Source organism: Myxine glutinosa, chromosome 1 (genome assembly GCF_964187855.1).
Source record: "Myxine glutinosa chromosome 1, kmMyxGlut1.1, whole genome shotgun sequence".
Classification (NCBI taxonomy): domain Eukaryota; kingdom Metazoa; phylum Chordata; class Myxini; order Myxiniformes; family Myxinidae; genus Myxine; species Myxine glutinosa.
Window position 1 is genome coordinate 12498348 of NC_136261.1, and position 26947 is coordinate 12525294.

At 48.5% G+C, this 26947-nt stretch overlaps 1 protein-coding gene across 2 annotated transcripts in view; it reads right to left on the minus strand.

Moving 5' to 3' along the window:
* The window catches only part of LOC137418274 (tetraspanin-18-like), a 36916-nt gene extending 10739 nt beyond the window's left edge, over nucleotides 1–26177 (minus strand). The window contains exons 1-3 of one of the 2 annotated variants that reach the window (XM_078770889.1): nucleotides 25872–26177; nucleotides 11920–12120; nucleotides 7575–7649 (exon numbers count right to left, since the gene is read on the minus strand). In XM_078770889.1, coding sequence (XP_078627015.1) covers nucleotides 7575–7649; nucleotides 11920–12120; nucleotides 25872–25934 — 339 coding nt within the window. In that variant the 5' untranslated portion in view covers nucleotides 25935–26177. The remainder of the gene's footprint in view (nucleotides 1–7574; nucleotides 7650–11919; nucleotides 12121–25871) is intronic. The other variant, XM_078770890.1, reaches the window with a different exon arrangement.
* Nucleotides 26178–26947: the final 770 nt, after the last annotated feature.

The window sequence follows — 26947 nt, forward strand, 5'->3', positions numbered from 1 at the left end:
GGCCTCCGGCCACTTGGTGAAATAGTCCATTACAACGAGGATATACTTATTACCTTGGCGGGTGCGGGGCAGCGGTCCTAGAATATCCATAGCCACCCGCTCAAGGGGGGCCCCCACCTGATGTAATTGAAGGGGGGCCCTCATCCTCCGTGCTGGTCCCTTTTTGGCAGAACAGGCGTCGCATCTCCGACACCAGTCCTGTATGTCGCGCCCCATATTCACCCAATAGAACCTCCGGCGGACCCGAGATATTGTCTTTGTCCTGCCCAAATGGCCGCCGGAGCGGGTACCATGCACCTGTTGCAATATGACGTTCTTGAATTTGTCAGGGACTATCACCAGCCAGGAAGTTCTATCAGAGGGAACCTCCACCCACTTGCGATACAAGATGTTGCCTTTCAATTCCAGGGTCTGCCACTGAGCCCAATACGCCTTTGTTTGCGCCCCGAGGGGGGTGACCTCTTCCCCCTTTGGTCTTTGCCCCAATTTGACCCAATTGAACACTGGCCCCAGGACAGGATCCTCCTGCTGGGCCGTGCTCCATGCCAAATCTCCAAATTCCTCGTCCGCGGTTAGTGGCAAAATTGGCCCTCTCACCCGGGTTGCCCGGACGACGAGAATCGGGGCAGAATCGCCCAATTGCTCCCTCTCCTCGTGTCTCGCACAAAATTTACAGTTTTCCCCCAGACAAGGACGCCGAGAGAGTGCGTCCGCATTACCATGGGCCTTCCCGGCCCTATGGGCCACATCAAAATCGTACTGCTGCAACTTTTCCAACCACCTTGCAATTTGGCCCTCCGGTTCCTTGAACCGAAGGAGCCATTGCAAGGAGGAATGGTCAGTTCTAACCAAAAATTTCCGCCCGTACAGGTACGGGTGGAAATGGTTCATGGCAGCCAGCATGGCCAATAACTCTTTGCGAGTGACGCAATAATTTCGCTCGGGCCTACTTAAGGCCCGACTATAGTAACCAATCACTCTCTCCACGCCCTCCTGTGTCTGAGACAAAACTGCGCCCAATCCTTCCTGGCTCGCATCCGTGTCCAGGGTAAATGCCCCGTCACTAGTGGGGTAAGCTAGAAGGGGTGCGGATGTTAGACACCCCTTCAATTTTTGGAAGGCCTCGTGGCACTCCCGTGTCCAATTAAATCGCGTCCCCTTCTCCGTAAGCCGGTGGAGGGGACGGGCCAACTCCGCAAATTTCGCCACAAAGCGCCGGTAGTAGGAGCAGAGTCCCAAAAATCCCCGCACCTCCTTGATGGTACGTGGTGCGGGCCACTCCTCTACCGCTTTAATTTTGTCTGGGTCCGTTTTTACCCCCTCGCGGCCGATCACGTGACCTAGATAGGCCACCTCTCTTGCAAACAAAGTGCACTTACTCGGGTTCAGCTTCAACCCTGCCTGTCTGAGGCACCCGAACACCTGGTCCAAATTAGCTACTGCCTGGGGGAACGTTTTGGCATGTACTAGGACGTCATCCAGGTACACCAGGCATGATTGCCATGGCATGCCGCCTAGTACATGCTCCATCAATCTTTCAAAGGTGGCGGGGGCGTTACACAAACCAAACGGCATCACAGTAAACTGATACAGTCCCTTACCTGTGGAAAATGCCGTTTTCTCCTTCCCTGCCCTATCCATTTCCACCTGCCAATACCCACTCTTGAGGTCCAAAGTCGAGAACCAATTTGAGCCCGCAACGGCATCGAGGGTGTCATCAATTCTTGGCAGGGGATATGAGTCCTTGAGTGTCACGTTGTTTAGCTGGCGATAGTCCACGCAGAACCGCGTGGTCCCATCCTTCTTTTTGACCAGCACAACAGGTGACATCCAAGGACTTCCCGAGGGCTCGATCACACCTGCGTCGAGCATTTTTTCAACCTGCTCGTCAGCTTCCGCCCTCTTGCTCCAAGGGAGCCGTCGGGCGGCCTGACGAATAGGCCGGGCCTCACCGGTGTGGATCTGATGTTTCACCAGGCCCGTACGTCCAATATCCTCGGTGGACAAGGAGAAGAGGTCCAAATGGGACCCAACCAGTTTGTGTAAGGCCTCCCTCTGGGTACCTCCCAACTCTACACTACTACGATTTACCATCTCGCAAATGGGATCGGGCCAATTCCTAGAACTTATTGAAGGCTCCCCCTGGGGCCGGCTCGGCTGGACGTTCTCGCCCCTCACTGACGCGACTTCTCTAACTGGGGTGGAGCCAGCTACCTTCGTGCCCCTCACTATAGTGCGTGGTTCTGTGCTAATATTAATTACTCGGACGGCCACCACCGGCCCGTCCGTTTTTACAAGGGTACGGCCCACGATTAAACCAGGTATAGATAGCGCTGCCACCGGTTCGACCAGGCCGCAGGATTCCTGCCATGTCGGGCGAGCTGACCATCGGGCCGGCACGATGGCCTCGGCCCCCGGAGGGATGTTCACGGCCTCAGGAGCCTCCAGCTCCACCCTCTCGGCCGTGCTCACCCCCTCCAATGGTAGCTCCTCCACTCCCCATCGCAGGATCCCCCGGCCCAAGTCGATTTTACAACCGCCGGCAGTCAACAAATCCAACCCTATTAAGCATGGGTCGCACACCTCCGCCACCCAAACCTCTATCTCTTGCTTTACCGATCCCAACTTGAGGGTCACAAAACCACGCCCTATGATCGGAGCCGTTGCCCCGGTAGCCAACTGCAAACTATGATTTTCCAGACGCTGGATTTTACCCCAGCCGTCTGCACTCGAATTAAGGACCACGGGGCTGATGATCGTGGCGCTGGCTCCCGTGTCCACCACGGCGTCTACCCCACGCCGGCAATTTTGCACCGAATTGTCAAACTACCCGTCCCAATTCGGCCACAATGAATGACCTGTCGCTTCAACGAGGGCTTCTCCCCATCCCCTACTGCCGAACACCGCCCTGCATGCCCGGCACGTTCTAGTTTCCCTGGCCCTGGCGGGGGGGTGTCTGAGGTCGGCTAGGCCGATCTATACGGGGCGGAGTTGAGGGCATCGGTTGGCGGGAAACGTCCCGGCGCGGAGCTCGACACTCCCATGCACGGTGACCCATCCGAGCACAATTATAGCACCTCACCTGGTAAGGTGCTTGCCTCCGGTATTCCAAATTCCCCCCCCTGTATGTCCGAATTGGGGTACTCTGTCGTGGACTACCGGGTGCCACCGCTGGGGCCGCCTGCCATGGTCCAGGTCCCGCCAGGCGCCGATCCACTAACCTCCGGACCATGCTCTCCAGGTCAGGGCCCCCGTCGGGGGCGGGCCCCCTTGGGGGGCCGCCCCCCATCACGGGCCCCATCTGACGCACCGCCACTGCGTGGCGCTCGCCTCCCCGGGCCAGGGGCCTCGCTGCTTCCCAACGGGCTGCAGCGTCGGCCGCCTGACTCATGGTCTGCGGGCGCCACATGGCGAGCTGTTGCCGGAGCTCCAGATCCGGAAGGGCCTGAATAAAGTGATCCAGCGCCAGGCTTTCCTGGGAACTCGCTGCCATGTCCGCGTGTGCAATCCCGACCGCGCGGCGAATATCGTGAGCAAGTTCCCCGATGGTCTCCTGGGGCTTGCGTTTTCGCTGCGCAAGTTGGGCTTTAACAAGCTCGCTTTGCTGTTCAATGCCGAACCGATTAATTAATGCCGCACGGAGAGCTGGCAGGGTGAGAGCACCCGGTGGTAAAGCCGTCAGCACCTCCGCCGCCGCACCGCGCAGTGCCCCCACCAGGTGTACTCCACCTTCGTCCGGATTCCAACCGTTGCCTTTACACACGTACTCAAACTGCGCCAGGTACGCCCTCAAATCACTCTTGCCGTCATACGGCGCGAGTGGGACCTTGTGGGCGCCCGAAGGTCGGACCCCGCGCGTCACTCCTTGCGGGATCAACGCGGGACCAACCCGTTCGGGCCCCCACAGTACATTACCCCCAAGGGGCTCTCGTGCCTTCCCGGTCCCTCCAAACACTACCCCTCCTGGTGTCGATGCCTGGGTCGCCCCTCCGCAACCCGCTACCCACGCCATACCCCCACATCCTTGCTCACCAGCACCCCCCTCACTCCCCATAGCCAAACCTCCTTGCACACCTCCCCTGTCCATCCACTCCGGACCAGTCATACATCTTACCATTGGTCCCTCACGAACACCCGGGTCTACACCACCCCCCAAGCCGACTGAATCTCCCCTCACATCATATACATTGCCACTCACCTCCGTACTTCGTCGTCGCACCTCCTCTGCCACCTGCAAACTTTTTATTTGGTTAGTGAGCACCTCATCATGATTTGAACACAGACCTTGTACATATTCCATGACTTCCTCCTTTATCTCCCTCTTAGTTTCCCTCCGTCTCTTCTTAATTTCACTCACCCCCTCTTCCACCTCCTCTAATTTTTCCTTTACCTCCTTCATCTCCCTGTGCGCCCCCTCTATCTCTTCCTCTAACGCCACTTTAACCGTTTCTATGTGCGTCCTCACCTCTCGGTCCTTCGTCTCTATTACTTCTGTCATCTCTTCCAACTTCTTCGTCAACCCCTCATGTACCATCTGACATTCCTTCTGTGTCGCTATTAATTCATTTTTTATGTCCTTTTGTGTCGCTTTTAACCCCCCGATTATTGCAGTGTTCTTTTCCACTTGGTCCGCTAGTTCCCTTTGTCCGACTGTCAGCTGTTCTACTCCCTTCGTCAGATCCTCTATGCCCCCCTGTAACCTAGCCGTATTATTCCTCACTTCTTTCTCCATACGCTTCTCACCTCGCTTTACCTCCTCACGTAGCCCCGAAACCTCCTCACCCACACCTCGTCGTATCTCCTCCTTCATCTCCCCCATCTCTTTTGTAGATGCCACCCTCATCTGTCCCAATTCATCCCTCTGAGCATCCAGTTTACTTTCTAACCCGATTTGCACCTCCTCTATCTGGTTTCCCATTCGTTTGATTTCCCTGGCAGATTGTTCCCCTATTTCCCGCAATTTGTCTTCCATCCTATTTTCTAACCCCATTAACCCATTTTTCACCCCCTCTAACTGATTCTCCTGGGCAGCCATTCTATTTTCCACCCCCGTTAACCCATGTTTTAATCCCTCACCGGTACCCCTCGCTTCGTCCCTCATTACCCCCATTTGGCCCTCCAATCGCTCACCCAATCGCTCAATTTGGCTCCCCATACTCATCTGTACAGCTGCCTGTAGCTGCGCAATGAGGGCCTGCATGTCAATCGGCTGCATGTTAAAGCCCGTTGATACAGCGGGCTCGGCTACCGCGCGCTCGTGCGAGGCGCCTTTTTGCGCGCCTGAAACCTCGTACGCGAGAGCGCCATTTTGTGCGTCTGATACCCCCTCAACCGCCTCCTCATTGCTCCCCTCCATTTGATCCTGGGTTACTCCTAACCCCTCCTCTAGCTCACCCACCGGCATTCGATCGCCTTGACCAGCCATGGCGCGATTTCAAAATTCGGGTTTTTCTTTAAAAAAAACAAATTTCGGCAGCTCGTAATTTTGACCAAATTTTTTTTTTTCCTCTATTCGTTTTTAAAAAAAATTTGGTTCGGGCCTCGATTCCCACTCCCAGACACCAATTGTTACAGATCGCGGTTTAGATGTTATGATGACCGAGCGGTGGTGTATGACCGCGACCTAACAGGATCCCTGACTCACCCGATTCACCCAGGACTTTGGCCGGATCGCACCACAGCTAGTCAATAGGGAAAAGACAAAGGCGACACGGATGTGAAGAAGAAAAAGAAGACAAAAAGGTTGGAAATGCTACTGAATTTATTTACTATTTACACACATAAGTAAAAAGGAGCAATCAAGTTTATTTACAACACATAAGACGCAGGTGACACAGTGCAAATTTTAGCTTACCTACAGACTTAATTAAATACCCAGGGACAGAACAAACAAAACAAACTCACGTATACAAGAAGGGTGGAAAGGCAGGAGGTGGATGGATGGAGGGAGAGGAAAGGTCCAAGGGGGTCCTGCAGCTCAACCGGCGCGTTTAGCAGCCGCCGTTCCTTTACGGTCCTGCTCCAAACCGCCGTTCAGGCCCCCTTTGGCTGTTCTTGCTGCGGCGGCCTCCGCTGCGTTCCCAGGACTTGTCTGACTCGTTGGTCCACACCCTCAACTCTTTCTTGATCCCTCACTCTTTACCACCGACTCCTCACCGCAACCAACGCAACCACTTGACCACCACCTCTACTGACTGACTCTTCACCACTCTTCACTTGACGACCGACTCCCTCTGGCAACCGACTCAGACCAACTCACACTCACTTCCGTTTGCGCCTTTTATAGCGCCTCCAGCGATTACGCCGCCGGCGTTTTGGACACGCCCATCGGGGTGCTCACCTCGGCCCTGGTTGGTCGCGCGACCCTCGGGCTCCGCCCTGGATGACGACGGGCGGGCACGCCCCTCTTCCCCTCTATGATGAGGTGGAGACACGCCTTTCTTCCCCGACTCGAGCCTCGTGGTCAATGGCGGTTATTGGAGGGGAGGTGATTGGGAATCGAGGGCTCAGCAGTGACGAGAGGGGATGTAATATGGAAATGGAGGTTTTGGGGATGGGAAGGAAAGGGAGATTTTGGGGATGGGAAGGAAAGGGGATCTATTTCTTTCACTGGTGCAATGGAGTATTTCAATTAATGGAAGACACAGCCTTACACTAATACACATAATAAGGATATAACTGTCAAAAAAAAGATATATCGTGTCCTGCATGTATGTTTTATGGACTAACTACGGGAACGCCCTTTGACCTTTATACAACCACAAACGGAGGGAGGAGGGGTGATATTTTACAACAACCTTTTACAACAACATTTTACCACAACAATAAAATAAAAAAACATTCTCATATCCACAACAATATGTTGGGCTCAGATCATTCTGGAACAGCCATGAACAGGCTTTGCGTATGTGGCAGGCATTGAATTCAGTGGTGGAGGGTGCTTGGATGATTCCTTTGGGGTGAACAAAATGGCGGCTGGTGGTGTCAACAGTCAGAGTTATTAAGTCTCCAATTCGCTTAGTATAGAGATCAGTGATGAGGATGAGATGACGAGAGGTTTTAGGTGCACTGCCTACTTGAAGTCCTGAAGGTAAAAGTGAGACAGAACAGCTTCTGGAAAGTGGTCCGATAGATGGGAGAAGTGAAGAATGAAAGAGTTTCTGGAATGCAGTCAGCCTAGATTTTGGAAGTTTAATCAGGATGATGTTGCTGGAAGAAGGCATGCATCCTGGATTACCAGGGAGCGTCAGAAAGTAGGTGAAGCAATGTTGGAGAATAAACGGTGGAGAACACAGAGACCGCCGACCTGCCTGAGATGTGAGAGCAACAGACCTTGTGCTTCGGCCTCATTATGAGAGATTCCGATAATTTTGAGAGCTTTAGATTCCACTGAATCTCGGAGAGCCAGATATAATGCTGGAGCACCAGCCCATAGCGGGGATCAGTACTCCATTGTGCAATGCACAATGGCTTTGTGGACTCATGCAGTAGGGGATCTGGAATAAGGTAGGAAATGAGATAGTGGAAGGAATTAGTGCATATGTTTGTTTTGTGGTAAACAGCGAGTTACTCACTCGGCCTTTCAGGATGAGCATAACAACCGTTGCAACAACCTCCACCACGAAGAAGAACAGCACACATACGAAGAACTGTGGAACAATGGAAAAACAGTGTTGGGTGTGTGAAGCTGTGGTAAATCACTACAGAACCAAGACTTACATTTTGTTTTATTTTTTCACGAGTTCGATTGTCAGTTTTCATCAATCACTTTGTACGTAGAGAAACTCTGAGACGTTCTGCGGCAAAACATCAATCTGCAAACTGGGCTGTTTAATCGTCATCATACTTACAACTGTCAATGGTTTGTGTGTGTATACAGTCACGTGAAAAAGTAAGTACACCCCATGTAAAGTTTTGACTTTTTCAACATATTTCAACATACAGCTATTTGATCTTCATTTCAACAATATTGAAAGATAAAGGTGATATAATATAACAAATATCATGAAACATTTACATTTTGTCATCCATTGTATAATTTAAATAAACATAAATGCAAATTTCGCATGTGGAAAAAGTAAGTACACCCCTACATTTATCACTACTTCAAATACCTAAAATTAGAATCAGGTGCACCAGCTCAGGTGCAAATGATTAGAACATCGTTCGAGAGGATCTTGGAGGAACCTGTCTTATTTAAACCTCAGACATTTAGTTTGGTTTGCTCTTTGTTGTTGAAGTGTGCGGCATCACCATGCCTAGACCAAAAGAGCTCTCTGTGGCCTTCAGAAAGAAGGTTATAGATGCCTACGAGTCTGGGAAGGGATTTAAAAATATCTCCAAACAATTTGAAATCAATCATTCGACTGTCCGGAAGATCATCTTCAAGTAGAGAGGATTCCAAACAACTGCCAACTTGTTCAGGACAGGCTGCCCCAGCAAGTTCAGCCCGAGAGCAGACCGCAAGATGCTGAAAGAATTCTCTAAGAACCCAGAATGTCATCACGGGACCTACAGGTAGCTCTTGCCTCTGTTGATGTCAAATTGCACGAGTCTACCATGAGAAAGAGGCTGCACAAATTTGATCGACATGGGACGTGTGCCAGGAGGAAACCGTTGCTGTCCAGAAAGAAAATCAAGGCAAGACTAAAGTTTGCCAATGAACACCGAGGCAAAGACCAGCACTTCTTGAACAATGTGCTCTGGACAGATGAGTCAAACGTAGAGCTATTTGGCCACAGTACCAGAAGACATGTTTGGCGAAAACCAAAGACAGCATTTCACCACAAGAACCTGATACCAACTGTAAAGCATGGTGGTGGAAATATTATGGTTTGGGGCAGCTTTGCTGCATCAGGGCCTGGGCGGCTCACCATCATAGAATCCACTATGAATTCTTCATTGTACCAGAGGGTGCTTGAGGATAATGTGAGGCCATCTGTTTGAAAGTTGAAGCTCAACCGAAGGTGGACCTTGCAACATGACAATGACCCTAAACATACCAGTAAATTCACCAAGGAATGGCTGAAAAGAAAGAAATGGAGGGTTCTGGAATGGCCAAGTCAAAGCCCGGATCTAAATCCCATCGAGATGTTGTGGGGGGATTTGAAACGAGCTGTGCATGTAAGAAACCCCTCAAACATCGCACATCTGAAAAAATTCTGCATGGAGGAGTGGGCAAAAATTTCTCCCAGTCGATGTCAGAGACTGGTAGACAGTTAGAAGAATGCCTACTTGAGGTTGTTTCTGCCAAAGGGGGCAATCCCACCTATTAGAGCCAAGGGTGTACTTACTTTTTCCACATGCGAAATTTGCATTTATGTTTATTTAAATCATACAATGGACTACAAAATGTAAATGTTTCATGATATTTGTTATATTATATCACCTTTATCTGTCAATATTGTTGAAATGAAGATCAAATAGCTGTATGTTGAAATATGTTGAAAAAGTCAAAACTTTACATGGGGTGTACTTACTTTTTCACGTGACTGTATAATATGTGTACAATCACATATCAATGTGTGTATAATCAGTGTGTCTATTTATCAGCCAATCAATATATTGTTACTGATAAATGGGAAGGATGTTATGGTTCTCCTGTCTTCCGTTTTTGGGACCTCAACTCTGAATAACTCCGAGAGCACAGTGTGTCTACTGGACCCCGGACGCCATCCTCCCACCCAAAATCGGTTTACCGTACTGGTAAGCTAATCGAGGCATCCCGGTGGTTACATGACAGACGCTAGTCAGTCGGCCGAGCAAAACCAACATCACGTAACCGCACCCGAGATCGAACATAGATAAATCTGAGCTGCGCCAAACGCTTCAGCAGTCTCATGTCGCCATCAAAACAGACAGAATAAGTTAAGACGTTTTAAAAAAAAGAAATGGCCTTTATTGCCCATAACACCAAAAAAGGGCAGGTATTTACAATGGCAGATGTAATGATTAAATGGTATATGTGTACAGCAATTACAACACTTATACATTCCCTTTATCCCCTATGTGAACATTCCCACCCTCGGATCCTTATCTGCAATGACTTAACACTTTGCAGCACATATGTTGGCATCATGCATCCAATCTGGAAGGGAAAAATTGGTGATTGGCAAAGAATGATGGGCTGAATGATTGGAGATGAAGATTAGCTGATAAAGAAATAGATGGGGCAAAGGACGGACCCCCTACACACCTTCCACTTGTTGACTCTCGCTCAAACTTATTGACTGAAGCTAGGACCCTCCGAGCACGCTCCCGTCCTGGATTTACACAGCCGTGGCCTCAGAGTTTCCCCATGTCAGTGTTTCACGGTATGTGTGGAATGTGCCTCCTGAAAAGGCGCCGGAGGTTCCCTGTGCAGGTAATGTGCTGTGCGCTCGCAGCATGTATGGGATGCGTCTCCTGACAGGGTGTCTGGGCTTCGTAGATTGGACAGAGAGTCCAGCGATGGAGCTATCCTATCGTATGTTGGAATGCGTAAGTGAAGGTGTGTGAGGACGGGATAAGAAGATGCAAGGAAGAGCACGAAAGCACGGACCTGGTAGATGCAAGAAAAACTGAATGGCGAAGACGAATCGTGTGTGGTAAATTACTGGCAAAACGCGAACGATAATGAAGTAAATAATGAGAGCGGACTGGCAGAGCGAAGATAATGATGAGAGAAGGAAGGAAAAGAGGGAAACATGGGAGAAGAGAAGGACGAGAATCGACTTGTGGTGTGCGAGTAATATAAATAATATCCCTTTGGTTCTGACTATAAAGATGGCAGTTCTGCTGCAATGGATGTGAATGGGACCAGCTTAAACAGTCCCAGGCCCAATGAGATCATCCTTTTTAACACACATTATTTCCTTTGACGAGCGGATACTCCCGCCCTCCGAGCGGGGGTACCTTTCTCGGCCCACCTTCTGTGGGCAATCTGCTGCGGCACATTCTTGGAAAAGTATTTTATAAATTTTGGAATCAATTTCATTGATCACAACAAATCATACTCAATATCATTAGATAAAGGAAGATCATTTGTAATTCCGGATACCACCAAAGGAGGCGCTATTTCCACAACATGGAAATGTTCTTATGGAATACTGTTCTCTCCTCTGGGCCGGTGCTCCTGCCTCACACCTAGCTCGTCTTCACGCTGTTGAAACCAAAGCTTTCAGAATCATTGGAATCTCCCACGATGAAGCTAACTCCAAGGGCCTTTCACTCGCTCACCGCAGGCAGGTTGGTGGTCTTTCTGTCTTCTACCGACTCCTCTCTGGCCTTGCCCCCCCAGCTCTCTCTGTGCTCTGTCCCCCAAATATTCCTACAGGTCGCACAAGATCTGCCTGCAACCCTCTTATGGTTAAACTGCCAAAATCAAGACCCTCTGCTCACCTTCACTCTTTAATTCCTCTTTTCTCCCGCCTCTGGAACAAACTCCCTCACTCTCTTCAATCCCACTCCTCCCTCCAGGTCTTTAAAACAGCTGTTCACCACCATCTCTTATCTTCCCCCATCCAAAACCTTGATCTTTTCTACCCCGCTAATTCATCCCAGATACACTTTTTTGAAATACCAATTTCTTTCCTGGAAGTCCTAGCAGTGTCCATGTGTTTTAGTGTCTTCCACCCCGAACCCCCTTCCCACGCCTCCTCCCCCCAAGCCGTCTCCCTCCCACAGATCGCCCGATTACCCTGCTCTCAAATGTTGTGTTTGTGTGCTTCCCCATCTCTCCCTATCTTGTCTACCGCTCCCCTTATTATAAGTTATATGTGTTTGTTTGATTTTTTTTTGTGTGATTAATGTTAGCTCTTTCACGAGCCTCGATCTTGGAAACAAAAAAACAAAAACAAAACAAAAACATGTCAATTTTGGAGTTCTGATGACATCCACATTTGCTCCATTACAGTAAAATTCTGAGGTACCGGTACACACAGCAAGAAGAAGGACCTTGCTCTCACGGGCAGCACCAATGCATCCAAGGAAGCCCAGTACAGCCAGCAGGAAACCCAAACCGACCGCCACGTAGCCCCCGGCTCCCATGAGGGACGGTGGAGGTCCACCGACGACTTCACGGAAACTCCGAGGATTGGCGGAGATCCAAGCACCCAGTGTGATTAGTCCTGTACCACCCAGCTGGTATGGGATAGGAGTAAATGGTAAAATTGATAATCCAATACCATTGTATATAACTAGTCATTTCTATAAATATGAAACTTTTCGGTCATAATTGCCGGAGTAAAAGGATTTTCAATCTGCAATTTATCTGAAGGGTCAAGGTCATCCATCCCAAAAGTTTTGATTTTTTCCATAGACTTTGATGAGTTAGAGGTTGAGGTGAAGGGCTGTTTGTGGGGATTGGGGACCTTTAACTTTTCCACAACGATACAGTTGCTTACTCTCTGAAGGTTGCTCTCTGTACCACCATGTGGACATCTCTCCCACCAAAGTTGAGAAGTTCCTTATCAATCTTAACACTTCCTCCATACCTGGACCTGATGGCGTTGGCACTGCATTCCTCGAGAGCCGTGCTTCGGCCCTTTATTCACCTCCTTTCCTCAATCTTATCCAGGTCTTTCTCAGATGATCTGCCTCCATATTGGGAAGATTCCAACATCACCCTTACTAAACTGGGTAATAGTCAATTATAGACCAATCCGCCGACTCCTATCATCAGCAAGGTCATGGAATATATCAATGTTGTGGACCTTGGGCATTATGTCCCCCAAAAAATATAAAAAATTATGGCTCCACCGACAAAGTCGCTGTAGGCATTATGTTTTCAGGTTGTCCGTCCGTCCGGGCTAAACCTCGTTTTTATCATCAACCATGTATCCGATTGAGACGAAACTTTCAGGGTAGGAGTGACACCCATGCAGAATGTTTTTATGATAATTGTGACGTCATAGGTCACGTGGTATGGCAGCCATCTTGGATTAAAAGCAAATAATTAAAAAATCAATTCTCGGAAACCACTGAATGGAAAAATTTGAAACTTGTCACATTGTCAAGTACTCCCAATGCGGAACAAAAGCATGATAATGCTGACATCATAGGTGAAGTGGTATACCAGCCAAAAATGTTTTAATCGAATTCCTTATCCTAAAATTTTTAAATTGCATGCACATGATCTATGACCCATTTGTATTGAAATATTAAATTTATGACATCATAGGTCACATGGTTTGGCAGCCATTTTGGATTTAAGGGAAATATTAAATAATTATATCTCTGAAACCGCTCACCCTATCGATGCGAAATTTTACAAATATCATCTAACAGCACTGTTGCATATAGTTTGAAAAGGAAGATGTCATCGGTCACATGGTTTGGTAGCCATCTTGGATAGAAAAAAACTAACCTTATCCGATCAACACGAAACTTCACAAACGAGATCCACTACCCATACATATGCACAGTCATGGCATCTACCCGTTGTGGGACTATGCGGAGGCATATTGGCGACACAGTCGCGTTGTTCTAGTTTTTGTATTGTCTGAAGCTCGTGGAGGAGTTGCAGTAAAAAACAAGAATGGTACACGGTAGAGCGCATGCCTCCACCAGGCTGAACAGCTTATGTTTTGCGTCCCATTTATAAGTCTGATCTGGATCTGGATCCGGACCTGGATCAAAATCAAATCGGCTTGTTCTCGTCACCTAATCAACTCATCCACCTAGTTTTGTCATGATCCGTCCACAACTTTTTGAAATATCATGCTATACATCGTTTTTGGCCCCTTGTCCCAATGGTGAAGACTCACTTAAAAAATTATCGGATCCGGATCTTCACCAAAATTGAATGGATTCATCCTTGTCACACATCCAACCTGTCCAATAAATTTCATCTGAATCCATCCATAACTTTTTGAGATATCCTTCTCACAGATGTGCAAGAGGCAACAAACAGACAGAGGTGAAAACATAACTTCTGTTCCCCTTCGGTGTCATAGGTAATTACACATCTCAACTACGATGACAACAGGTAAGTTTGATTCAGTTGACATTTTTCCCTTTTTTCCGGGTATTGGTCGAATGATAGCATTCCTCCATACTGGTCTATCCATTGCATCAATTTTTTTCAAACTCAAATGACATATATCCAGTTTGGGAATCTTGAGAATTCCATTTTGCAGAGGTTGTGTGCGCACAACAATCAATTCCCCTTCACGTCCATTGATGGTATCAAACCCCTCCATGTCAGTACCCTCCCCCTCTCTGCTTCCCCTTCGTACCACCCACTTGTCCCTCCCCTCTCAATTTATCCTCACTTCTCCCCCTCTCCATTTCCTCCCACACCCCTCCCACTCCTGTCTCCCTCACCCCTCAGCTGCCCTGAACCCTCACGGCCTCCTCCCTCCAAAACCCTCCCAGCTTTGATCCCACCCCGCACCTGCCCAGCTTCACCTTAAACGCCACACCCTCCAATTTCCCCCCAATCCCCACACCCTCCAGCCCCACACCCTTCCAACATCACCCATGCCTCGCACCTTCCCAGATTCCTACCACCCCACTCCCTCATCTTGCTCATTTCCATATCCTTGCACACAATGAACACCTCTTACCCTGTCCCTAACTGTGTGGATCTCAAACATCTGAGGCCTCCACTCCAACCTGACAGATCTCTTAATCCAAGGTCATGGATTCCATCATTGCAGTTTACATCACATTGCAGTACTGCTCACCCCTCTGGACTGAAGGCTCCCCTACCTCACATCTTGCTCAGCCTGGCACCATGGAAACCAAGACCTTCAAGATCATTGGAATCTACCACAATGATTGAAGATCAGTCAAGGGGCCGATTACTTTGCCATCAATGACAGGTAGGTGGTCTCTCTATCTTCTACCGGTCTTGCACCCTCTGCCCTCTCCATACTTTGTCCCCCCACGGTTTCTGCAGGACACACACGGTCCACTCGCAACCCCCTTCTCGTGAAACTTCCAAAATCCAGGATCACTGCTCACCTCCACTCATTTGTTCCTCTTTTTCTCCAACTGTGGAGCCAACTTCCACTTTCTCTTCGATCTCATTCTTCAAGACATCTGTTCCCCACCCCCTCACTCCAAATTTCCAGTATTTCCTTACTGAGAGATTGCTTTTGTATCCATCTTATCCACATTATTCTTCCAGAATCTGACATGTTATTGGCCTCGTAAATTATAACATCGGGGGCAACACCCCTGGTGCTCACCTGGTAGAATAAACAGTATCTGCACTGACGAAAGGTATTTTAAACCAATTTCAATGGTTACTAGAAGACAGGGCAGCATGTACATTCATACTAACATAATCATAAGAATTTAAACAAACAAACAAAAAAATACCTATGTTGAGGAGAAACCCCCCTAGATCCCCAAAGGGGCAGATTTTTTTAATGCCATGAACAAACTTTGGTACATCACGGGTGGTGAAGGTTGTAGTCAAGTTTCATTGAAATAGTGCGTAGTTTCTGAGAATAAAGCAAATATCTATTTTGTGGGGTCAAACCTGGACCCACTTTGACACCGGTAGACCCCCTTAGACCCCGATTATTTTAATGCCATGAACAAACTTTAGTCACAACACAACAAAATATAATTTGTGCCAAATTTGGTCGCAATCCCATCAGCGGTTTCGGAGAAGAAGTTTCAAGTGTTTACGGACGGACGGACTGACAGACGGACGACGCGCAATCGCATAAGCTCCCCTGAACTTCGTTTCAGGTGAGCTAAAAGTGAATGTTCATCTCAATTCCTTCACCCCTCTATACTCTCGTCTGTGGATTTATCTCCATGTGTGTCTCTGTCTGTCTGTCTGTCTCTCTCTCTCTCTCTCTCTCTCTCTCTCTCTCTCTTTCTCTTTCTCTCCATTCTTTCAAGAGCATGAGCCATCATCAACTCCTGCCTTTTGCCATTACTCCCCACACCCCTACTCTCCAAGCCTAGATTTCTGTGTAAAAATATAATATAATAAAATAACAAAGATTAAATAACAATTTTTCTTTCTCCACGAATTTATCCCTAGATGACGCTCAAGAAATTTCATCTTGATCAGATGAAGTTTTGTACTTGTAAAATTATGATGTCATGAGGCACCTATGACATCATCATTAACATATTGTTGCGGATATGGGATTTGGCCTCCATCCATATCCGCTTGTAAATATTCCCCTATTTCCCCAATACTCCCCAACTATCCCCAATCCCCCATTCCCTAGTCCCATTGTCTGTAAACAACACTCTGTAGAACCGACCTTCCCCTTTTTCCCCCATTAAATGTCGTGCCCAGGTTCACCGCATCTCACGTAGACAACTATAGGACATCTTGCTAGTTATTCTTAGTCTATGTCAGTTAAGGACTCGTTTCCATTAATTCTGACTCTTCGTTGCACCAGAATGTGATTGTATGGCACCAGTAGTGAGTTTAGGACCTCCCAATACCTCCCCACAACCTCATCTCCGCATCCTCCCATCATCTCATGGAACTACAACAACAACAACAACTACAACCACAGCGGGGGCGGCACGGCGGCGGTGCGGGGAGTGGGCGTCCTCACTCCGGCTTGGTTAGCCGCCATTGCCCATGTGCTCCGACGGGGTTACCACGAAGGGGCTGACTGTCAGCTCCTCGTCAAGGGCGGAGCCCGGTAACCCCCCCGCACCCAATAAGAAGCGGCGGGCCGATTCCATCTGGGGCGGAGCTAACGAGCCGAGGGCGTGTCACTCCCCGCTGGATATACGCAGCCACTTACCGGAGGTGACGTCAGATGCGCCCCCAGCTTGAGGAGAAACAGACGCCACCTCCAGCGCGACGATACCTCCCCGCATATCTGGACCGGACCGTGTGGATCCTGTCCCTGAGCCAAGGTGCACCTTGAGCCATCGATTCTGCCCTTCCTTGCCATCAATCCCTGTGTGAGTCAGTCTTGTCCCGTTTATCTGTGGTCTGTCGGGGCTAAGATAAGACCGTATTTAAGTGCCCACCTTTCTATGCTGTACCTCTTGTCAGTGTAATCTAAACGTTCTGCAAACCAATATTATAACCTCCTCCGGAGGTCTTGAGAACTGTACCCCTGGTGTCGTGTCATTTAACCCAGCCGTTGTGTCCTTTCCTTAATTGATTTAGCATAGCGCGATTTGGCCAACGTTCGAGTGGAATCGGGTAAACTGTGCAGACGCGGTCATACCAAACTGCTCGGTAAACTAACATCCAAAAACGCGTCTGTAACATTTGGTGTCGGGAAGTGGGATTCGATCCGGAGCGTGTTTCACGCGCTCGAAATTATAACGGCGAAATTTGATTGTGTTTTACAAAAAAAAAAAAAAAACCCGAATTTTGAAAGTCGCGCTATGGCAGACCAAGACGGCTGGGTTCCGGTAGAGGAGAGTGAGGCAGGGTCGATCCAGGACCAAAATGAGGGACATGAGGAGAGCGAAGCAGTGAGGGTAGCAGGGTCGCAAAATGGCGTCGTCGCGCACGAGGTTACGGGCGCGCAAAATGGCGCCTCACACGAGCGCGCGGTAGCCGAGCCCGCTGTATCAACGGGCTTTAACATGCAGCCGATTGACATGCAGGCCCTCATTGCGCAGCTACAGGCAGCTGTACAGATGAGTATGGGGAGCCAAATTGAGCGATTGGGTGAGCGGTTGGGAAACCAAATTGTGGGAATGAGGGCTGATAGTGAGCGATTAGAGGGCCAAATGGGGGCAATGAGGGACGAAGCGAGGGGTACCGGTGAGGCGTTAGACAATGGGATAAAAGAGGTAAAGAATGGGTTAATGGGGGTAGAAAACAGAATGGCCGCTCAAGAGAATCAAATGGAAGGGATGCAAAAGGGGTTAGAGGGGTTAGAAAACAGGATGGAAGGCAAATTGAGGGACATGAGGAACCAAGCGGAAAGGGAAGTTAAACAAATGGGGCAGCAGATAGAGGGGGTCAGAATGGGGGTAGAAACCAAACTGGATGCTCACAGGGAGGAAATGGAGCAGATGAGGGTGGCATCTGGGCAGGAGATGCAAGTGATGGGAGAGGAGATCAGAAGAGGTGTGAGTGAGGAGGTCAGAGGAGTGCGCGAGGAGGTGAGGCACTGTAAGGAGCGCATGGAGAAGGAGGTGAGAAAGGGGACTGTAAAATTGCAAGGGGGTATAGAGGAGTTGACGCTGGGAGTAGAACAACTGACAGTGGGACAAAAGGAGTTGGGGGACCAGGTAAAGAAGAACACAGCGGTAATAGAGGGTTTAAAATCGACACAGAAGGAGATGAAAAAGGACGTAGGGGTAATTAAAAAAGAGTGTCAGACGGTACATGAGGACCTGACGAGGAAAATGAACAAAGTGGTAGAGGTGATGGAGGTTAAAGAGCGGGAGGTGCGGGAGCACATAGAAAAAAATAAAGTGGAGTTAGAGGAAGAACTTAAAGGGGCGCACGAGGAGATGAAGGAGGTGAAGCAGAAATTAGAAGAAGTGGAAGAAGGGGTGAGCGAAATTAAGAAGCGACGGAGAGGAGATAAGAAAGAGATAAAAGAGGAGATAAAAGAATTGGTCCAAAGTGTGTGTTTGGATCATGATGATGTGCTCATTAACCGGATGAGGGATTCGCAGGTGATGGAGGAGAAGCGAAGAGAAAGAGGACCCGGTGTAAGTGGTGACCAATATGGTCGTGCGTATGATGCGCCAGGTGATTTAATAAGCTTGGGGGTCGAGATAGACCCGGATGTTCGTGAGAGGCCAAGAGTGAGGTGTATGGCTGGTCCGGAGGGTATGGAACGAGAGGTGCGAGGTGTGGGTGAGCAAGGTTGTGGTGGTATGGAATGGGTAGCGGGTTGCGGAAGTGTGACCCATGCATCGACACCAACAGGGGTAGTTGCTAGAGGGACCGGGGAGGCACGAGAGCCCCTTGGGGGTAATGTACTGTGGGGGCCCGGCCGGTTCGGCCCCGCGCTGACCCCGCAAGGGGCGACGCACGGGGTCCGGCAGGCGGGCAACGACTCACATACGAGGTGGTCCCACAAGGTCCCACTCGCGCCGTATGACGGTGGGTAAGGGTGGCATCCCTGCCACCCTTCCCATGATGTGGGGCAAATGCGCTATAGTTTATGGGGTGTATGGCAGTGAAAACTAGCCCGGGTGGGTTAGGTTATATTGTGTGTAGGGATCTAGCGAAGATGACATTAGGTGACGTTAAGGTTAGTTAGTGACTGATACCTGTAGTGGGGACGCAGGTAGATTAGTGTGGATGATAATGACGAGGGAGCGCAATAGGTTAAAGGGACGACTGGGAAGCGCAAGTTTCAGAGGGGAGTAGTTAGATGAGATGATGCTGTGTGAGAACTGGACGGGTGTGTGGAGCAGTGTGTGAGTAGTGAGTGTTGTGGATCAGCGCGAATGCGCTTGGGGAGAGAAGGGTGCAGGTGGCACCAGGTGTGAGAGCACAGGTGTGCAAGTAAAGGTGGTGTGGAGAGAGTTGGAGTAAGTGGTACGGAGTGGTGTGCATGGTGCGAAGGTGTGGATGGGGGAAGAGTGGACCCCTTTCACGAGTACCCGGGGCGGGTAGTGTAAGTGTTAGGTAGAGCGTATAGGTAAATTGTGGTTGGATATTGGCATCTGTGGTGCGGGTGACAGAATGGTATTTGGATGGGTGCATTAGTATTGTGGAAATGGCTGGGCGTGTAGCCTGTTAGTGGGTGTAGTTGGTTGGGCACTCCACCACTGTGAGGATGTCGGCCAGGTGAGGCCGCAGGTGGGCTCTGGGAGCCGTTATTGTCAGTGGGGCCCGAGGATCCGGAGGACAGACCCGGGTAGCCCAGTGCCAGAGAGGGCACCGAGTGGGGAGAGCGCCAGAGGGCCTTCCCCAGGTAGTTAGGTTAGGGTAAGGAGCAGGTAAGCTCGGAGGCAACTGCAGTGGTGGAGGTGTGCAGGTGGGTAGACCTGCGGGGAGAGCTACACGTCGCGGCCCAGAAATTGTGCGAGGGCACCGGGAGATGAATCGGGGGAGTGAGACCCCAAATTGAAAAGCACCACAGTTTGGTCAATGGGAATTGGTTTTTAGAACCCATAGTGTAAGTTGGCCAATGGTTTGGCAGGAGAAAGACCCCGGGTAATGTAAAGTTGTTAAAGTCATTTAGGAAATAGTTAGGATTGATGAACCTGTCGCACCATACGCAGCCACTTACCTGAGGTGGTGATGATGACTCCACACCTGTGTTTCTTTGTTCTGTGTGCAGGAAATGAGAATTGCTGTGTGGATTGGTGAGACGCATCACGACGTGGATGAGACGTTGGGGTGATTCCATCTCTCCCTCCTTAGGAGGGACTGATGATGAATTGGTGATGGCAAATTATGATGTTGAGTTGGAGATGGCAAATTTTGATGAGAGTTGAAAATGGCAAATTTGATTGGTTAGGAGGGAGAGAAGACGAATTTGGTTTATGGGAGGAACGGGGAAGACAGTAGGGACGTTTGTTGATTTGTAAAGTAGATGTTTATGGGTAGTGTTGTGTTTTGTGGATACAGTAAGGGGTAAGGGAGGGGCAATGTAGGTTACCTGGTGGGGGGGGGGGGGCGTACCGTAGGAACGTACCTGTCTCACCTGGTTCCCATGTGCCCCTAGTGTGCATTACCTAATGTTGCGTGCACTTTTGCGCCCTTACCACCTTACTCACTTGTCTTCTTCTTTTGTCTCCCACCTCCGAGGATCTGGCTTTGGGGCAGAGAGAGAGGAGAGAGAGGTGCTGGCTCCGCAGTTGTGGGCCTGCACTTTCGCTGCTTGCTGCCGGGATCGATACACCATATGGACCGCAATGTTTGTGGCCGCCCACCATGGACCGCAGTCTTTTGCGGGCAAGCACCACCCGTTGATGGACCTATGGGTCAACGTGGCACCTATGCCATACAGGTGAACCACTAATAGTTGGCCCCCTGACGGCCACAATTTAGAAATGGACGCGGTTGGCACCTTTCTTTATTTTTGAAGGAAGCCAGAACACCAAGTGGGCTCCAAGGCAAGACCAGCGGCAGAACATCGGCCGGCTGCGACACCACCGGTGATTTATGAACATTTTATTGGTGCACCGGATGGTGCTGACTGTGTTATGGGGTGGTGCTTTTGGTGCTTGGATGGGGTGCTCTGCACATTATTAAAGGCCGTAAGGCCACAGAGCACTCGTGGGGTGGTGTATCGATGCTGGCATGCGTGCTCTCTCTATGCATAACATCTGCATGTGTTCCTCCAAAAACAGGTCCTGGATCGTAGTGTAAATATCAGCGTAGTCTTGTGTAAATAATGCTCCCTACCGGCTGTATGTTTAGTTTGAGAATTCTTTCCGCGATTCGGTTATCCTGTGGGTGTGTTTCTGTGAGGAGAAGGGTGCAACGTCGCAGGGGGACATATTTACTCATTTGTGAACATCTGTAAAACTGTCGCACTCAGGGTAGAGTTAATAGTAGAGGGAACTACATCTGAGTGCCACACTAAAGTAGGTAAAGATTTATCGGGTCGGGACGCCCCGAGGTAGAGAAGGGTGCAATGTTGCGGATATGGGATTTGGCCTCCATCCATATCCGCTTGTAAATATCCCCCTATTTCCCCAATACTCCCCAACTATCCCCAATCCCCCATTCCCTAGTCCCATTGTCTGTAAACAACACTCTGTAGAACCGACCTTCCCCTTTTTCCCCCATTAAATGTCGTGCCCAGGTTCACCGGATCTCACGTAGACAACTATAGGACATCTTGCTAGTTATTCTTAGTCTATGTCAGTTAAGGACTCGTTTCCATTAATTCTGACTCTTCGTTGCACCAGAATGTGATTGTATGGCACCAGTAGTGAGTTTAGGACCTCCCAATACCTCCCCACAACCTCATCTCCACATCCTCCCATCATCTCATGGAACTACAACAACAACAACAACTACAACCACAGCGGGGGCGGCGCGGCGGCGGTGCGGGGAGTGGGCGTCCTCACTCCGGCTTGGTTAGCCGCCATTGCCCATGTGCTCCGACGGGGTTACCACGAAGGGGCTGACTGTCAGCTCCTCGTCAAGGGCGGAGCCCGGTAACCCCCCCGCACCCAATAAGAAGCGGCGGGCCGATTCCATCTGGGGCGGATCTAACGAGCCGAGGGCGTGTCACTCCCCGCTGGATATACGCAGCCACTTACCGGAGGTGACGTCAAATGCGCCCCCAGCTTGAGGAGAAACAGACGCCACCTCCAGCGCGACGATACCTCCCCGCATATCTGGACCGGACCGTGTGGATCCTGTCCCTGAGCCAAGGTGCACCTTGAGCCATCGATTCTGCCCTTCCTTGCCATCAATCCCTGTGTGAGTCAGTCTTGTCCCGTTTATCTGTGGTCTGTCGGGGCTAAGATAAGACCGTATTTAAGTGCCCACCTTTCTATGCTGTACCTCTTGTCAGTGTAATCTAAACATTCTGCAAACCAATATTATAACCTCCTCCGGAGGTCTTGAGAACTGTACCCCTGGTGTCGTGTCATTTAACCCAGCCGTTGTGTCCTTTCCTTAATTGATTTAGCATAGCGCGATTTGGCCAACGTTCGAGTGGAATCGGGTAAACTGTGCAGACGCGGTCATACCAAACCGCTCGGTAAACTAACATCCAAAACCGCGTCTGTAACAATATTATATTCCCCATGGAGAGTTCTTTACAATGAGCCATGTCTCAATTTTTTTCTATGCAGCGCTTTCGGAGATATAGAGGTGCAAAGTTTTTCGGTTTTTCCAAGATGGCGCCGGTACCACATGACCTATGACGTCATAATTATCAAGAAAAATTATATAGGAGGAGGTGCACCTACCTCAAAAATTTATTGTCAATCGGACCAACGGTTCCAGAGAAAATCATATTTCTTCTGTGCGGATAAACAGACAAACAGACAGACAGACAAACAAGAAATATGTCGTGCCGAGCACGATACTTGCGAAATCCCTAAAATAAGTTGTTGGCCTATGATGACCTCAAAAATAGTTGGTGCTTGAATTCAGTGACCAGATATTGAAATCCTCTGAAACTCTCAAGTCAATCGGATGAAAATGGAGGATTTTAGAAATCCGGCCTATGCTGACCTTTTGGCCTATGTTGACCTCAAAAATAGTTGGGGGTTGAATTCAGTGACCAGATAAGCAAATCCTCTTAAAATTTCTGCATAAAATTTCTTTGTCTGCATAAAATCTTTGATTTTCGCAAGTAAGAAATGGACTCAAATACAATACCCTCTCCTCTGGGGAGACTAACTAGAGACTTCATGGAATACCTTATTCCATGCAGTCTTGAGAAAAAAAGGACATGGAGAGAGAGGGTAAGTGAGCGGCAAATTTGATTGGTCGAAATGACGTGAAATGCTCAAATATGCTGAACGGAAGGTTTCTGAAAATGGCAAGAAGGTGACTCGTGTTCTCCATCAAACTAAAATACTCAATTTGGTATTTTGTCTGACGATTTCTGACCGTGATACATTCAATCGTTACTGATCCAATCGCAACCAAACTTGACAGGGAGACTAAGGGTCACATGATGGAGGTCGTAGCGACTTAACTTCTCCCTTCCATCCACCCCACCCTTAGGGGCCAAGAGCATTATATTAATGTTATTACAAAACAATATTAATAATAATAATAATACCCCCTCCCTCCCCCCCTCTCTCTCCAAGGGGTTTCTCCTCCTTGGACAAACGCCATGTAAATTATTATTTATTTATTTTTGTGTGTACAAGATCGAGGCTCGTGTAAGAGCTAACATTGATCACAAAAGAACAAACTGACACATAAAACATAAAACATATTATGATAAAGGAGGCATGGGAGGGGGGAGGAGGGGGGGTGGGAGAGGTAAAAACATGGACACTGCTGGGACGTCCAGGAAAGAAGTTGGAATTTCAAAAAAGTGTATCTGGGGTGAAATTAGCGGGGGTAGAAAAGATCAAGGTTTTGGATGGGGGAAGATAAGAGATGGTGGTGAACAGCTGTTTTGAAGACCTGGAGGGAGGAGTGGGATTGAAGAGAGTGAGGAGTTTGTTCCAGAGGTTGGAATGAAAGAGGAATGAAAATGTCCAAAGAGGAATGAAAGAGTGAAGGTGAAACGTCTTTTAGCTTAGTAGTTTAGTTTAAGTTTAGTTTAGTTTAGTTTAGCATGTTTAGTTTAGTTTAGTTTAGCATGTTTAGTTTAGTTTAAGTTTAGTTTAGCATGTTTAGTTTAGTTTCGTTTAGCATGTTTAGTTTAGTTTAAGTTTAGTTTAGCATGTTTAGTTTAGTTTTAGTTTAGTTTAGTTTAGTTTAGCATGTTTAGTTTAGTTTCGTTTAGCATGTTTAGTTTAGTTTAAGTTTAGTTTAGCATGTTTAGTTTAGTTTTAGTTTAGTTTAGTTTAGCATGTTTAGTTTAGTTTAAGTTTAGTTTAGCATGTTTAGTTTAGTTTTAGTTTAGTTTAGTTTAGCATGTTTAGTTTAGTTTCGTTTAGCATGTTTAGTTTAGTTTAAGTTTAGTTTAGCATGTTTAGTTTAGTTTAAGTTTAGTTTAGCATGTTTAGTTTAGTTTCGTTTAGCATGTTTAGTTTAGTTTAAGTTTAGTTTAGCATGTTTAGTTTAGTTTTAGTTTAGTTTAGTATAATTAGCTTATCGTGCCGTTTTCGTGGGACCACCACCAACCAGAAGTAAAAATATTATAAACCATAAACACGTCTTATTACCTTTTGAAACAGTCGCTAATGCTGTTTAACACTAAACTGAAAGGGAAAAAACCCGGGGCGTCTTCAGTTTCAGTTACCAAGCAGCTAGCTAGCGCTCGCCAAGCCGGCCGTTCCTTATTAATGGTTTTGAATGGAGTGCTTTCTCGAGTGCTTAAACCACGTGGTGAACACTCTTCAAGAAACTTGGTAACTGAACACAAAAACCCTGATGTTCTTGAAGCCCGACCCTAGATCTACTGTAATCTAAATACCCCAGAGAGGAATGACCCTTCCTGCTGCTTCCATGGGGAACGAGTGTACCAGTTGTTCAAGTGTACAATTCAATTGAAGTTTTAAAGGCTGTGGAAAAGAAAAGAAAAAATTCCAGGAGTTTACCGCCGTTGATGCAGCGTCTTTTACAACACTTTATTTAACACGTTACATTAGTTCTTCGTGCCTATTTTTTGTCCTTTATGATGTTCCTAAAATAGTAAGTTTCCTGATTGGAATGATTTTCAATTCTGTTGGACTTCCAGACAGAGTACATTTTTTTTATCTCGTTCTTGTCTGTGCGCACTCGGGATGACGCTCCGTACATGTGCGGAATTCCGAGCCACGGTGGTGTTAAACTATAGATCTGTGTTCCAATTCGTGTTCAAAATCTAACATTGAATTGGAATTGGAGACAGACACACAGACAAAGTGACCCAATTGCTTAACCCCGCTTTTCGCTTCGCGCACGCACAAGAGGACAACACCCGTGGGCCCTGGGAGATGCATCTTCTGACTCCATCTCTGAATTGTCTGCTCAAGATTTATCAATAATTCGATCTTCACTGACAAATTAGAAACCCTCTGTTAGAATCCATATCAATCAATAATCCGAGGCTGGTGTTGCTTTAACGGTTAAGCTGGCTGTCTTGAGATATTAGGGTCTTGATTTAGAGCCCCTGTCGTTCCGATAAATAACACCAGGTGGGTTGTTGACTCTTACGTCATCCGTCATCCTTCCGAGGTCAGCAAAATGAGTACCTATTTACTGGAAATGGGGGGGGGGGGGGGGGCACTGCATCAGCGGCACAGTCGTGATCCCAGCAAAGATGCAACCAACAGCCACAGGCTCAATAGGAAATAATTCATACAATCAATGAATCTGATCAACAAAATCGATCAATGAAGAAACAGAGAGGAGTTTCCTGCTCCTTGCACCTGTTGGTGCTCATGGTACTTACGAAAATGATAAGGTTGAAAATACACATGACGTATTTGATACATCTGAACACGTTCGCATCCATGGTGTGCCTGGTCCACTTGGTCCTCACGGTCTACCTGCACTCGTGAAAAGTCCCACCTGGAGGACTTGCGCTTTATAACGATGGATCGTTTCTCTCTAATAAATACAAAGCACACTAAACTGTCGCCTATAACAAAAAAAGGTGTAACAGGTAACCTGTAGCGGTTAGGGAGAGGAATCCGTGTGCCGTCGATGTCCGTGTGGATCTGTGACCGCACTCTCGTTGCCCTCCCTCCCGCTCCCCATCCGGCACGAGGTAGCTCCGCCTCCATTTGGACAATGCTCCGCCTCAATTTGGACAATGCTCCGCCTCCATTTGGACAAGGCTCCGCCTCCATTTGGACAAGGCTCCGCCTCAATTTGGACAAGGCTCCGCCTCAATTTGGACAATGCTCCGCCTCAATTTGGACAATGCTCCGCCTCAATTTGGACAATGCTCCGCCTCCATTTGGACAAGGCTCCGCCTCCATTTGGACAATGCTCCGCCTCCATTTGGACAAGGCTCCGCCCCCTCGGTCAGAGCGATCAATGCCCGACGTGCCTCGTCTATCAAACCGACCGACCGATGGAGAGGAGGAAATGCTTCTTCTTCCACACCTGTTTACTGGCTGAGAGCAGACAACATTGGGGGAATCCTGCAGCAGCTGTTGGATATGACGTCATGAGTTGGTACAGGTATTCCTCGAGCGTCAGTGCATGAGCCCGGGTGATGTGGGAGAAACAATACAAAGGAGGATCTGAAATCGGAATTATCACGAATGGATGTTAATAATATCCAAGGATCCTGAAGCACTGAATCCTGAGTTCGAATCCCGGTCGATCGTTGAATGGCCACCAGGTGCGTTGACTCAGCCTGTCGTCCTTCCGAGGTCGGCAAACTGAGTACCTGCTCACTGGTAATTGGGGCACTGCATCAGCGGCTCCAGAAAAATGATGCAACCAGCAGCCACGGGCTGCATACGAAACAACAACATTAGACAAACATAACACTTGATCCGTTCACTTTGAAATTTA